The sequence below is a fragment of the Nannobrachium achirus genome (assembly GCF_963921795.1).
Source record: "Nannobrachium achirus genome assembly, chromosome: 5".
Taxonomy (NCBI): domain Eukaryota; kingdom Metazoa; phylum Chordata; class Actinopteri; order Myctophiformes; family Myctophidae; genus Nannobrachium; species Nannobrachium achirus.
In genome coordinates this window covers 43,144,069-43,160,199 of record NC_137814.1, presented here as the reverse complement: position 1 = coordinate 43,160,199, position 16,131 = coordinate 43,144,069, and the positions used below count along the sequence as shown (strand labels likewise).

The following is a 16,131-nucleotide window of genomic DNA, read 5'->3' as shown; positions in this document are numbered from 1 at the left end:
ATATTTCATCCCTCTGTCGTTGGCCGGGGCCGGGTTCCAAATATCCATCGGGTGGTCGTAAGCAGAATGTGTAGGTGGCTGACTCGCCTTGGCAGCCGTCCATTCATTTCAGGGAACACATTTCATATTGGCTCTACAGGGAGAAAGCAATGTGGATATTGCTCACCTACCTGGAGAGGACTGAGGCACACTTGTTAAATGAAGGCTGAAAAATATAGTATAGCCCACGGAGATTCAGGTACAACGTTACAGTTTATAAGGGGTATCACACGGTCATATCTCACTTCGGAATGTGCAGGCAGAAACTGTTTCCGCTGAGCATTCAAGCTCTTTGACTCCTGGCAGGAGACACTGACTTATTACCCTGTACCTTTGACTCTGAAAGTTGAGCAATATGGGACCTTTACGCCCCTGGATATATGGCTTACACATAACATGATCAGATGATGAGATACATGCTAACTAACTTACAGACAGTCAACTGTTAATGTTGACCAGTGCAAAATGTGCATATTTGAGCTTTCTATGCAGCAATATAGCTACTGTAGTAATGAAATGAATCCTACAGTGTGGACTTAAAGGGAGAGTTCACCCTCCAAATGCCTTTTTTCCTATCAATTACTCACCCCATGCCATGGGGACTTTTTTTTGTCGCATTCCTAAGGCAATCATTTGAGGAGACTCTTTGTGTCTCCATAGGGAACAAAGCAAGCTCCTTTTGTCTCCATAGGGAACCACTACTGGTCATCAAATGAATGGCTTAGGAATGTGATTGGCTTCCTTCCATCCATCCATCTATCCATCCATCCATCCATCCACCCACCCATCCACCCATCCGTCCATCCATCACATACCCTGGTTGTATGTGAGGGTGAGCACATAGTTGTCAACATTGGACAGAGGGGCGTTCCACCTCAGCAGGGCTCCTTGTGGGGTGATGTTGAGGGCAGTCAACTCAGTGGGCATGTCCATGGCTGGGAACACAACACAACAAATAAGACCATTAGTCATTGTAATATTCTTAAAAACAATACCATCTATCAATGACAAATAAGTAAAGTTGGGGGCCTATAGCTGGTGTATCTAATCTGAAGGAAACAGGGGGAGAAGTGAATGCAAGGCGTCTGGGGAAAGCCTGATAGAAATACTTTGGCCAAATTGTGTTATTGGGCCCTATTTTGGGTTATTTTGCTGTTGCAGCTGTGGTATCATACAGCTTTTTCCGTATTTTTGTCTGGCGAAGCTGTCCTCTTTACCAAGGACAATGACAGAGGAAACAAACACTGTTTGGCCAGTAAAATAGAATAAATATAAATTATTGCAGGCATAGTGGATTTTTTCCCGGCATCATTTTCACTTTTCTGGAGATTCTGTTATATCTTCACGTCCATGTCCAGTACAACTACAGTACGTAGAAATTGTATTGACTGAAGGTAATCACACTCGGTGTGTAATGTGATTTAATGTATGGCGCTGCGGATCCATTGTGTTTACTTCCTTACAACGCCTATCATTTCCACTCTCTCTTTCTCTGTGTTGGTGTGCACCGCTGAGATCATTGGTATCATTATCTGCTTGCGGTAAGCATGTATTTAATACCCCTGAGGTGTGCTTTATTTAGCCAATAAACATATACTTGCGGGATTGTGTTTATGCGCAATTCACTATAAATGAAATAACCAAGTGTGCATAAGTGGTCATGAGGGGGTAATACAAACCCAACATTATTTTGACCCAAATCTATGCTGTAATTATAGAAACCCAGATATGTCCCCATGCTACTAACAGTATACATCACTTCTGTTAGCTCGTAATAATGCTCTTCCCCCACTTTCCATTACAATTCTATTATAACAACTTCAAAGGGGAATTATACGGTGACACTTGCTGAATAAAGTGTCAAGGTAAGCCTGGTGTATACTTCACCGTGCGACGGCGTCGCATGCCGGAAATAGCCGACCTGCAAGCTCACAACGTGGCGCGGAAGCGACGCGTTGTGAGCTTGTAGGTCTGCTATTTTCATAGCCTAGTTTAGGCTTTAGTCCCTAGAGCTACTCCCCCCGTCCCTCCATTGAATTCCCAGGCTACCGGACATGCCAAGATTGAGTTGGAATTTAATTATACCTTTACCCCCAGTGTTTCAACCCCAATTTCTCCTCAGACATAATATTTTAGCATTGCAGAGTGATTTTCTCTTTTTTTTTAAGACGGAGACCAATACATATGATATAAAGGTCAGACCAGATGGGGTAATTAATATTGCCCTGCCCTCATCACAATCAAAAGACTAGAACTGATTCAGATTGCGCCCATTTGCATAGTCATTGCTACTGAATCCTCATCACTGGGGCGATGTTAGATGAACAAACCCGATTAAAATAATTAGTTTAATTGCAAAACAGTTTAATTGAATGTATTGGAGACTTGCCGAGTGAATTCAATCAGCGATGGAGATGGTGTGTTAGAAAAGAAAAGAAAAAAAATATATATCATCGCTCAAGTACTATGAATTCTAATCATCATTATCTCCATGTCCCTCTCCAGTTATGGATGGCGTCGCTGTCAGTGTCGCATGGAAACCTTGTATGTCCAACTTTACTTTTCAGGAAATGGGAAAAGAATAACCTGCGTTCCAACTTCCAATGGATCCAATGCAGTTATTATTTATAAAAAGTAGGAATTGAAAAGATCCCCAAAAGGGGGATAGCACGTCCAAAACTTTAAATCAATGGAGGACAAAATACTCACATTTCCACTTTTTTAGTGGCACACACCAACAAAGGAATGCTTAGGAGTTTCAGCTGAGCCTTCATCAGAGCATCTGATGAAGGCTCATAGCCAAAACGTTCCATTGATTTAAAGTTTTGGATGTGCTACTGTACCTTTCTGGGATATTTTCAATTCCTACTTTTAATGTATGCTAGTCTAGCAGCCCACAGAGAAACCCCATTGCTAATGTGCAACCTCTCTTTCTTATGTAGTTATTATTTAGTCAAAAGCTCTTATAAAAAATTGAATTGGGCCCAGCTGAAGAAAACCGCCCAAAACAGAGTCCGATGGCGGGGTGTGATTGCGTCCCCATGATCCATCTAGGAGCCTACAGGAATAAGTCAAGTCTTGTGCAAAATGTGTCCAATAATATTGGACCAATTATGTAAAAACCACATGACACACTTGGCATACCTATTTTAGGCATTTCATTATAGGTGAAAAACTTTCAAAACAATTTTCAACAATTCTCAAAAAATACCTGTTGTGAGCTAGATCAGCTAGATCAGCTAAGTATAAATAGGGCTTAAAGGGCCTACACCATGCTTTTAAAACTATATTTTTTTGTATAAATATATGCTCAAAATTGAGTCTTGGACAGGTTTTAACCCTCAACAAACACTCTGACCATTCTTTTTGTTTGTTCTTGCTCTACTATAATGAGGCTCTCCAGCTGCAATACCAAAACGGCCTCTGTTTGCTCAGGGGCGCATCTAGTGGGGTTTTTCCACCCCTCCCCCCTCCCCTCCTCTTCACTCCTCCCCGGACCCCACGTTGACAACAAATAATGTTAATATTGGGTCAATACAAAAATAGGATAATGTTGCAGCTCTGTAGGCCTATGTTGTATGTTATAGGCCTACTGTCAAATGACACAGGGCGACCGTTGCTAGACCAGACATTACAGAAAGTTAATCTACATTAGACAATCAACCCCACCTGCATTGTATTTATGTATAAAAAAAAGTAAAAAAAAAAAAAAGTTTTGAAAAAAAATGTTTGAGAAAAAAAAAAGTTTTTTGAAAAAAAAGTTTTTGAAAAAAAATTTTTTTTTTTTTAAAAAAAAGTTTTTGAAAAAAGGTTTTTTGAAAAAAAGTTTTTTGAAAAAAAAAAGTTTTTGAAAAAAAGTGTTTTTGAAAAAAAAAAGTTTTTTGAAAAAAAAAGTTTTTTGAAAAAAAAAACACAGATCAACTCTCAGAACAGCACTGTTCTGAGAACCCGTGGAAAGCTTTTCATCTCTGTCTTCCCAAAACCAGAGAAAGACACAATGGTCAGAAATAGGACTTTGTGAGGATAGAAGGTGCCAGTGGGACCCCAAAAAAAGGTTTTAAAATAGAAAAAGTGAAAATTCATGGCGTAGGTCCTTTAAGTGGTTAAACAACCACACAACACACCAAAAGTGGAAAAATCATGGATTGCTTCTCTAGCATTATTACACGCAGGAGCAGGAGTGATCCGAGCGAATGACTGCATACTTCAGGGCGGTGTCCTGATTTACTGTAGAGCAATGTGGCTGTTCACTTAAAATAATTTGACAAAAAAAATTATATTAGGCTAACCAACATTAAAGATTGCCTCGTTCTCAACAGCACCATGGGACAATGGGACATTTTTCCTTTTTTAGAACACACTGCACTACACCCCAGGACAGGTATTCACAAGAGTCATCAATCCCCAACATGGTCTGCCCTGGGAGGCTCCAAGTTCTCAATAGTTATACTGTGGCTGTAAAATTCACATCCTCTACGTACATTTATTGCGACCGAAGGTCGCAAGTTTACCATGAGAAACGTCACAGCTTGTCCCATTTTTATGGGTTTCTATGGGTTTGCTGCTCTGACATCATGCTCTGGCTTCACTATGATGTCACACTAACAGAATCCCTTTCATGCCCATATATGGAGTTCCCTGATGTCATCAATATTAATGATGCCCTGTTTGAGAGAGATCCCTGTGATGCCAGGGGGAACAAATCCCTTTAGGGCGAGGTCGCTTGTCGCCCTGAGGCGTCTTACTAGTATTTCTACACTAGGCAATAATATGTGTGTGAAAATGGTTATACACACACACAAACTCACACACACACACACACACACACACACACACACACACACACACACACACACACACACACACACACACACACACACACACACACACACACACACGTACACACGAATGCACGCACGCATGCACGCACACACACTTATTGATCTTTGTAACTCTTACATGGCAAGAAGTTAGACATACTGGGCCTCTCATGGGACTCTCATCTTTCTGTGTGTCCTCTCATTACTGTGCAAGCTGCTCTGCTTCTCTGCATAAAACCACTATATGCAGGTTAACAGTGAAGCCAATGCTTGTTTTGCATATCGTCGTTGTTGGGTGAAAACCTTGTATGTCCAAACCCGTTCGTTTTGTATTTATCTTTTTTAAATGTTTTAGAATAGTGAAAACAGCAGATCTACCTCGCACCAGTGAGGAGTTGTGTGCTTGTAGATCTGCCATTTTCACCGGTTTTGTGCGACAGCCTTGTATGGTAAAGCATTTAAAAAAGTACAAATACGAAACCTGGAGATACAAGGTTTCTGCCCGACAGTGACGATATAAAAGCTTCTGTGTGTGCGTACGCGTGTGTGTGTGCAAGCACGTGTGTTCACAAGCCCCTTCATTTGCTAACTTGAAAACTTTCCCCCACTTGCTAACTTCAACCTAACAAGCTTCGCTGTTCTGAAATGATCCACAGCTAAAAAATCTCACCTTTTCCCATCACTCTCCTGTACTCTGTTCTCCATCTTTCCCTCTCCACTGAAAACATAGCCTCTGACCCTTCTGTTGGCGTCTTTCATTTTGACACGTCTCTGTTCTTACTTTTAATCTGTGCCTAAGCTTCCCTGACTGGGCTCACTAAAAATGTAAGCCTTGATTTGAATCTCACATTCTTTATCTTTCTCCCTCTCCTGCTCTCTTTGGAAGTATCCTCTCTCATCCAGTCTGAACTAGAACTGAGAGACAATAAAGGAGACGCACACATTGAGAAATCTGATTTGACCGTGTAAGAAGACTTCATCTTGTTGCTCTGTGCTTAACTGTGCTTAATTTCTCAAGCCAGACTCCCATCTCTTTCACAGTCTTTGAACGCAACAGAGAAAGTAATTGCGCCCGGTAAAAGTTGCGATGCGATGAGTTGTGAGCTTGTAGAAAAAGTTTTGTCAAAACTTTGGTACTATAAATATACTTTTCTACTGTATTTTTATATTGCAACTTTTACTAATAAAGCACATATGTCAAACTCAAGGCCCGGGGGCCAAATCAGGCCTGTGATTGAATTAGCTTCGGCCCGCGGGATGATATTTAAATACTATTAGAACTGGCCCACTGGACACTGGTATATTGCACATGCAATGCCTTGGATTCGAACCAAGTCTCCCGCATAAAAGTCCAACATCTTACCCATCAGACCAAAGGGATATGGAATGGGGGAGATATTAGACTTTTGATGCCATCAGGCTGAGGCAATGAGTCACCCTGTTACAAACACGTGCATTGCGTGCACACACGTGCATTGCGTGCACACACAGTGCATTGACGCGTATGGAGGGCCTGTGACCGCAAGCCCGCGTTTAAATAAACATTGAACCAGTCCGGCCCTCGACTTTACAATCTTTTGAATTTTGGCCCCCTGTTCATTTGAGTTTGACATCCCTGTAATAAAGACATCTGAGTATTTCTTCCACCACTCGTCTTGAGAGACTACTGCAGGGAGGAGGGATCCTCCTCTCTCTTCGGGGGGCCTCCGCCTCATTTTAACGAGTACCGTTGTTAGGGCATAAGTGGTGCCCCGCGCGTGCTACACTTTGAGCAAAACCGCCTCAAATTCATCTTGCAAGGCCGCCGCCCGGACAAAAACAAAACACAGCCCCTGGTTCCTTAAGCTCTCCCCCCTCTTGAAAATAATTGATTATGGAAATAAAGTCAGCTGCGAGGCTTCACATTTTCCAGGTCATTACATCCTTGGCCAAACACTGTCGGATTACTCCTTTCAAATCCCTCATTTGCCTTAGTCGCCCGAACACAGCGTTAAATGTTCCCCGTTCGGGCGTTGCATGGAGAATGTTGTTTACCATCTCAAGCAGCCCCTGTGCCACTGTTTCATTCTGTCTGGGCTATTCTTGTAACAAAGCAACAGACCTGACAATGTTGAGCGTCATTTTTAAGTGCATCGCTAATTTCCAGAAAAAAGGAGATTTAATAGCAAGAGAAGGCGGAGAGAAAAGAAGAGACAGAGGAGGAAGAAATGAGAGAGAGGAAGAGACGTGCTTTGTGGGAGGGAGACAAACGAGAGTCTTGAACTAATGAGATAGTTTCCAATTACAGATGAGAAAGTTGAGACTGAGTATGTCTGCTGTGCACTAAGAGAGTTTGTCTGAGGATAGAGAGACAGCACGAGAGAGAGAGAGATCGAGACAGAGAAGAGTTCATACTTCATAGAGGTTGCATAACACAGACTGGCTTCACAGTAATGAGTGGGCATACAGATATAGACAGGAGAGTCAAAGGACTTATAAATCTGTCCACCGCACAGCCTGCATCAAGAGAAAGGCAGAAATACTTTACAGGCTAAAGATGCAGGAGACGCTGTCCTCTGCCACCTTACACTCACTTCCTTCACTATGTAATGTTACAGTGACATTGCCTAGTGAAGTGAGTGTTCATTGAAGAATTGTTACAACCATAATTAGTCTATGACAATATCTTTGTAATGTATGAACCATAGCATAATCTCATTTTACTGCTCTGTGAAGTTCTCACAATTTACAATTCATAAACTGCACACCATTTATATTAGGCTTCTTTAAATCTTTTAGTACGTCACAATGAGAGTATTCTCTAATGAATAGAGAATCTCTCCGGGAGGCAGTGGAATAGTCTCTATTCCACTGGTTCTCAAAGTGGGGTCTGGGGACCCCCAGTGGTCCTTGAAGGGGTTCAAGGGGGTCCCCAGCTAAATTAGTTATAAAGCAGTATCGAGATCAGTTTAACGGCTCTAACCTTATTTTATACTTTGGCTTGGTTGTAAGCTAACAATCATAAATGTGCTGTACCTAACAGAAGGCCCTCTGAGTGAACACTCAGAGGGATTGTGCTCTGTTCTATTAAAATGGTATTACCTGTGAAGACGGGCATGGTGACCACCTTGCTCTCCTGACTGCCTCTGACAGCGTTGAGGCTCACCTCGTACTCGGTGGCAGGGAACAAGCTGGACAAAGTGTAGTTGGTCACATCGCTGTCAATGACTACACTGTCCACCCGTCCTGTAGGAAACAACACAGAGACACACGCTATTGGAAAGCTGTTTCTTTTTTTTTTACCTTAAACATGAGTGTGTATGGCTGATTGCTCAATAAGGTTAGAAACCTTGATTTTAGGCGCACAAAGGGGTCTTCAACGTTTTCAGGCCAACCTTAGCTGAGAGAGAGATGAAGCAGGGAGGGACCCCCATCAACCTTTTCATAGATTCCATATAGTTTCATTGTTTGGCAGCACAATCATCAGTGTAATTTGGATTCATTTCTATTTGATATTTGTGTTTTCAAATATTTAACCACTTTCAAAAACTGTCAATACTTAATAAACTTGACCTTTCACTCTGTACTTAGTCTGCTCTTTTTCCCCTCTATACCAAACCTCTTTGCCAAAAATAGCAGATCTACAAGCTCACAACGTTATGAGCTTGTAGATCTGCAATTTTTTGGCTAAAGTTCTCCAAATATGGGCGCCAGGGTTCAAGTGGTTAATATAAAAAAGGAGGAAAAAAAGTTTCTATCACTCAAAGATTTGGAGGACCCCCTGTAGTAACTCTGAGGATCCTCTAGGGGTCCCGGGTCCCGGATCCCCTGTTGAAGACCCCTGCAGTTTCCGAACTTTTTGTGAGTAGTACACACACACACTGTCTTACTGAAAGCATCAGACACTCATATCAATGGCACTTTCAGTGTGTCAGGGCCTATAGAGTGCATTACAGGACTTTGCCATGACAAGAAGACAGGGAAGAGAATGGCGCGTCAGTTTGCACACTATACCGCACCTCTTGCTGACTGGTAGGACATCTTATAGTAGTCGAAGGGAGCCAGAGGTTTGATCCAGGAGATAGTCACCAAATCCTCTGTCACATAGGACACCGTCAACTCCTTGGGTGGGTCCATGCCTACCAAGACAGGATGAGTGGAGCGAGAGAGAGAGAGAGAGAAAGAGAGAGAGAGAGAGAGAGAGAGAGAGAGAGAGAGAGAGAGAGAAAGAAAAGGTTGAGTTGAAATCGACTTTATTGTTTGATGACGTCATCACATTCACAGGGGGGCGTGAGCGGGGGACAAAACCCGAAACCCTGTGCAAAAAAACTGAGTTGGAAAAGGAGATAATCATTCTGTCCCAATAAGCAATCCTACTGTTTGAATGCTGTGCACACGCACACATGGGTACTGAAGTCGACTGAGTCGACTTTTTGGTTAACGCACGCACGCACGCGTGCACACACACACACACACACACACACACACACACACACACACACACACACACACACACACACACACACACACACACACACACACACACACACACACACACACACACACACACACACACACACACACGCCAGTGTGTATAACCCAGACCATGGCGGTTTGACAGGTGCATAAACTGTGGTGATTTAATCTATTATGAGGTTCATACATTTTCATGCCGAGACATCTGAGAAGCCATGACCTTGAACATCCCTGTGCCGCTGCCGCATAATCCCAATTTCTGTCCATTTTTAATCCTTCTCTCAGAATAATTTACATAAACATTACAGCTCTCCGTCTGGGAAGGCAGAGGTGCATTCATTATGCAAATGTGTGGGGAAAAAAAACAACAACAATATCAAGGCATATTTGTGGATATTGCAACCTGTGCTCAGCTACGAGGACAGAGAGGGAGAGACACAGAGAGAGAGAGAGAGAGAGAGAGAGAGAGAGAGAGAGAGAGAGAGAGAGAGAGAGAGAGAGACGTCATTAGCATTATGATTGAGTCTGGTTCACTAGTGGTGGATTTATCCCAGCGACCATTTGTTTTACGGGTCTCCCGAGAGAGCACAGGGCTGCCACGGGAAAGGTTATGGCCAAAACAATGTGAGCAAGCAATTAAAACCGATGGGGAGGTCTTAAGCTTTTGGAGTAAGAATTGGAGACTCAAGGAGGTAGAGAAAGGCAGGTAGAGAGAAGCACAGAATCAGTGGAAGAGAATGTGTGTGAGAGACAGAGAGAGAGCAGAGAATGAATGATTGTTCCTTTCTATTATTGTGGATGGGGGCCCATATGGGCGCACCTTGTAAAGCAGCCTCTCCAGTCTCTCGCCTATTTCCTAAAGAATAATGTCTATTATTCACAACCATGGGAGGCAATTTATAACTTCTGGCCTTGAACTCATTTAAATTCAGCTGGTATGAAATACGCCAGCATTTAGATAAGTTGTGATTATTCATGTGTGCATATCTCGCTAATTATATTTTGTTTGGCAGAGCTGACTGCCGGGAGTAATGGCTGCACATTTTTGTTTTCACATCAGCCTTCTTGGGAAGAATGGGAGTCCATTCAGAGACCTTATATGCCCCTGAATAGCCTTCAATATAGATCATTTCAACATCATTTCACTGACCACTTAAGCCCTATTTCATAGTCGTACAGTGGCGTCGCACAACAGAATTAGCAATCTACCAACTCACAGCTGGCTTTTTTCAGTATACAGAATTAAATATGGGTTGCATTTTGTAAACCAGATACAGTAAAAGACAGCTACACTCAAGCAACTTATTTCGATAGACATTTATTGATTGAGGGAAATTCGGTTGTCATAGCAGCAGCGCAGCATGACACATAACAGTAATTAACTAAATTGTATAGGCCTATATATATATATATATATATATATATATATATATACACAGTATATATATATATATATATATATATATATATATATATATATATATATATATATATATATATATATATAATAAGGAGTAAAGAAACAGAGTAATGTAAGGGATTAGCAATAAAGTACCCCCAAACAAAGAAGATTTTGCATCTTGTCTGGCCCACTCAAATTACCTCACAGGATTTACATGATAGCTCTCAGGTATAAATTATACATTCCGTCAAAGTGCACATGAATCACAGCACATCAATCTATCCTCAGTGGTATCAACATCAGTAAGTGCTATCAAACACAGTATTTATTGCAAGTGGGTAAGTACTGTATTGGAAACCAATGTTTCCCGAGCCATGTGGCCCATAGCACCAGTGGGGCTGATATGATTTAACTCTGAGCTTGTATATATTTGTACACAGACATTTGTACATGCTCAGATGTATATATAAAGGGATACATTAATGTTGAGAATTTGACTGTGTAGTGTCAGGATCATCTGCTGTGGGGCCTGTAACTGGTGCACTATAGGTTCAATAACTAACCAGCACAGTGTTTTCACAGAGTTGCACCGAGGAAGAAAATGAATCACCCGTCAGTGTTGAGCAGGGGCGTCACACCAAATTCTGGGCCCTGGGTACAAGGATTCACAGCGGGCCCCCCATGAATGTTAACTATTGAAAAATAGCAGATATACAAGCTCACAGCGCGGCACCGAGTGCCGCGCTGCGAGCTTGTATATCTTCTATTTTTGAAAAATCGTGAAAATGTGTGCAAGAAACCTATGTCAAGGACCCCCAAGATGATATGTATTTGGCCACGGACCCCGATCTCAAAATATTTAGTTCCAGGCAGGGACCCCCAGAAGCAAAATTTGAGTTAGCAATGTTCGCTTAAAAAATACATATATTCAAAGATTTTCACACATTTTCACAACTTTTCAAAAATAGCAGATCTACAAGCTCGCAGCGCGGCACTCGGTGCCGCGCTGTGAGCTTGTATATCTGCTATTTTTCAATAGATAAAGTTATTAGGGCCCCTCCACCTTGGGCCCCAGTAACTCAGTCCCACTTCCCTACCCCTTGTGACGCCCCTGGTGTTGAGTATTGTGAGTGTAAACCGTTGCCGTAGATGTGCCGTTCCTGATGTGGGTGTATCAGCAATATGCTGACAATTTGACAAGTTTGGTTAATGGTAGCCATATCCTCCCAGCGCACAAACTACGTCCCTTGTCATCTTCATTTGAGAACGCGCGTTGACTGGGCGGCGAAATGGTGAAATAAAATGCAATAACAGCCAGTGTTCTTGTGATTGGTTGGCAGCTGTCAGCTGTATTTCAAGGCCTACACTTCAGCGATCACTTGCTCCTGTATGTTGTACAGTGTACAACATCCAGAGGATATCAGACTCCTCCTCACCAAGGAGTCTGCCCAGCTCCGTATCGAAGTCTCAGTCACGTCCAGTCTTGACTAATTGCAACTCCCTCCTCGCTGGTCTGCCGACATGCTCGCTCAAACCCTTTCAACATAATCCAGAGTGCCACAGCATGCCTGATTTTCTGTTCACATATTCCTGCTTTTGCATTCCCTCCACTGCCTTCTGGCAGTGGATTCAAAACACTGGTGATGACATAGAAGGCAATCAAGGGACATATGGTACCACCTTAGCTTCAGGACATGATACACTGTCCTTTCCACTCACAGATAACACAGGAAGTCTGCTCATACCTTCACCTACAACTAGGGGTGTAACGACATAGTAACTGGAAAAAAGAAAAGAAAAAAAAAACATGTATCGTGTGATGCGTATCAAATCGTTGTTCAAATGTATTGTTACACCCCTACAAAACACTTATCAACAGTTCTTCTCCCTCCTGGCTCCCAAGCTGTGGAATAAGACCTCAGCCCTCAGTCAGGACTGCTGGCTCACTCCCCATTTTCCACCACAGCACTGAAAGCTCACCTCTTCAGACTCCACCTCAGTGATCAATTGTGATCAATGATCAAATCAAAACAGATCTCTCAAGAGTCAAGACACATCTTTTAAGCACTAAATTGTTTTTATTTTTACTCTACTTGCGTGATCATTTGCATTTTTCTTTCTTTATTAGGGTTAACAAAATTGACTCTTCTCTAGCACTTTAAGTCGTTCCGGATACAACCATTTAGTAAACAACTAAACTGTAACTGTAAATTGTCCCTTTTCATCAGGCCCAGCATTTGAGCCAGTTAGCTACAGCATCCGAACCCATCAATTGTGTTGTCTATAATAATCATGGTACCACCCTCAAATTTAGAGGCCTGGTCTATTCGATTAGAGGATTAGAAGATCACTTTATAGTCAATGTCCACAAGGCAATTGAAATATATATATATACTGTATATATATATATATATATATATATATATATATTCACATATCCCTCCTTTACACACAGTCTACCCCAGGGACGTGCTGACTGCAGAGAATGTTAGAGGGGCAGGGACTGAAATTTCTAAAAGGGCCTTTTGGTGGAAATATTGAAAGTCTCCAAGCTCACAACGCGTCGCGCTGCGACGCGTTGTACGCTTGGAGGTCGGCTATTTCCGGCAAGTGATATCACACTTAAGCATAATCAAATAAATACTGGAAATGTGGCGTAACGGCATTGCTTTCTACACAGAGAGGGAAATTCTTTCAACATAAGATGCTGCATTCAAGGTCAAGAGTGGCACCGTGTGGCCTGCAGTGCATTGCCCCTGGATCAGTTACTGTAGGGGACCTAACTCAAGAGCACTTAGGCAGAGTTGACCGGCACCGTTGATGTAACACCAGCCAAGCACCTTCCAGTCACCGGCTCCCAACTGGAATGCACCCTCCTGTCGGTGCCGAGCATCAAACCATCAATTACTGGCCTATTTACCTCTAGGCCTTCCTCTATGACAGGTCTATAGGAACAATAAATGTATAGGTCTACACGCCTCAAGCTGCTGTCAAGCTATACCTAGTTATATACAGCTGACCTTTCCTTTAAACTCCCCACACTATACAGCAGAAAGAACTGTGTTGAAACCACAAATAATTATGTTTATTTGTGTTTATTTGATTTGATATTTGTTACTGATTTGTAGTCCATAGTATCAAATGGGTGTGGTCAATTTGGTCAACTCTGGAAAAAAAATGTCAATGACAAAAACACATAGCTATAACAAAAATGATAACCCTAACCATTTCTTGCAGACTGTCACTGTCCCGAGATACAGCTGACCCAACTAACAGACATGATGTGCTCACTATTGAGCCCAGGTGTGTGGATGAAGCCAGAACCAGCAGTGAAGCTATTCCAACACCGCAGAGCTCAGTGATTCTAGGCTTGTTTCTGCGTTTCCTCATTATCACCTGAGGCCGACTGCAGTCTCACATCAGCTCCTTGGGTCTACCACGCTGTATGTATGACTCCAAAATCACCGCCGTCAGAAAACAGGTGCAATGAATACAGTATTGTACATCTGCCTCTAAATCCCCATCCAATTTCAATTCTGCTTATCGTGATTTGTGTAGGTGAAGGAGAGAGCGAGCGAGAAAGAGTAGGGGGACTATAGGGGATCATATGATACTGGCACAGCAATCAGATAACAGCATACAGGTGTTCCTGGCACACACTCAAAGTTAATATCACTTACTTCTCTCCATCCCCATTCCTTCCACCACCCCCCTCTTTCTCTCTCTCTCTCTCTCTCTCTCCCCATGTGCACAGCGAGATCCCTGCTTAGGTTCAACATCGAGACAAGTGTTTTCTAACATCTCCACATTTCTTGTTACTCACGAGGCAATTAAGAACAGATTTAACACACCCACACTTTAAGGAGAGTAAAAAGCCGGAGAGAGAGAGAGAGAGAGAGAGAGAGAGAGAGAGAGAGAGAGAGAGAGAGAGAGAGAGAGAGAGAGAGAGAGAGAGAGAGAGAGAGAGAGAGAGAGAGGCGGTTGGAATGGGGATGGAGAGAATTGCTGTGGTGGTAAAACTCTTAATCAAAGAGAGAGAGGGGGGTAAGAGGAAGGAGGCAGGAGAAAGGCAATGCATAAAAGAAGAAAAAAGAGAGAGCAAACTACATTTGGAACAGAGGGGCATTAAATACAAACAGGGACATGAAGCATAATTCATGCTTTGTCACGTGGCCATTTTTCTCTACGAAAAGAACAGATTTTGGTGGAGTAATGTGGTTGTTCCATGCAGTATAAATTGACATACAGTACAACCTAATGGACAGAGCCGATGGAGCTTTTGTTATGAGTCTGACACCAAAACGGCGAAGCTCAAATGGATTGATTTTCCTACACGACAATACACGCTGGCAAGACCTTGTGTGCCTTGTTTCCTCTTCCTGGCTCCTGGCTCCCTCCCTCGTTCCCTATAGCTGCTCCCTCCCTTCGTTAGTCGAATGCATTCTGTCAGCAGGTTTCGCTGACATCATCCAACAGGGCCCTGGCTAGCGTCCTCACGGTCAAGGTAAACTACCAAGCTATGCCGCGTCATTAATCAGCGGCGCTCTGTGACGTGTGGTTGTCCCCACTTGACCCCGGTTCACAGTATCCCACTCCATCACTCATCATTAGCCACCATTTGCACCCAGATTGGAGCTTTCCAGTCATCAAGCAACAGACACAGACAATGAGCAATGTGCAATACAGTAGGCTGTTCGGGTATAGTGCTGTATATCGGAAGGCAATAATGAGGATGTCATGTGTGCCATGTTACAGAATTAGATAAGATTGGATTCACTGTATTGATCCCCGAGGGGAAATTATAGAACAATGGCAACAAATGAATCTGGAACAAATGGCGAGCGATAGCATTTACTGACCAGTAATGCCTCTATTTAATAAACTGTGAGCAATTCAGTTATGACTATGAGAAAATAACTACACAAGTATGTGGTTATGTTCTCATAAGTGACTTGTTCAAAGTGCATTATCCTATTTACGATGGCTATCTCTCCATCATTGAGAGAGAAAATAATACAGCCTTCCATGTTTTTTTATTCATTCGTTCAATTCAGTAGCTACAGTAACTTTTGGTGTCACTAATTACGAACCAAACTACTTCCATTCATTAGTAAATTGTATAGTATGTAGGTGTGATATTTATTTCATCTGTGAACACGTTCTACAGGTCTTTTCTCATGGTTGATTCATTCATGTTTTGTTCTTTATTTTTGCCAGAAGTTTATGTTCTTTAGCCTAGAGTTTTTATGCAGTAATGTAAACCGTCACCCTGAAGTCAAAAGAACACTTGTCACTTGAAACGTCAAGAAAATATATCAACTATCACTGCTGGAATTGTATTTAAACAATTCAGTTGTGAAATCAATTGTCTCCTCCCTTTTATGTTACATCCTTTACCCTAGACAAAGGGCCGTA

At 42.4% G+C, this 16,131-nt stretch overlaps 1 protein-coding gene across 1 annotated transcript in view; it reads right to left on the bottom strand.

The window, feature by feature from the left end:
- tnr (tenascin R (restrictin, janusin)) overlaps positions 1–16,131 on the bottom strand; it is a gene marked incomplete at both ends in the record, with an annotated part of 284,483 nt that overhangs the window by 45,216 nt on the left and 223,136 nt on the right. The window contains 3 exons of the mRNA XM_080725805.1: positions 855–974; positions 7,941–8,084; positions 8,858–8,977. Of these exons, the coding sequence (XP_080581931.1) occupies positions 855–974; positions 7,941–8,084; positions 8,858–8,977 (384 nt within the window). The remainder of the gene's footprint in view (positions 1–854; positions 975–7,940; positions 8,085–8,857; positions 8,978–16,131) is intronic.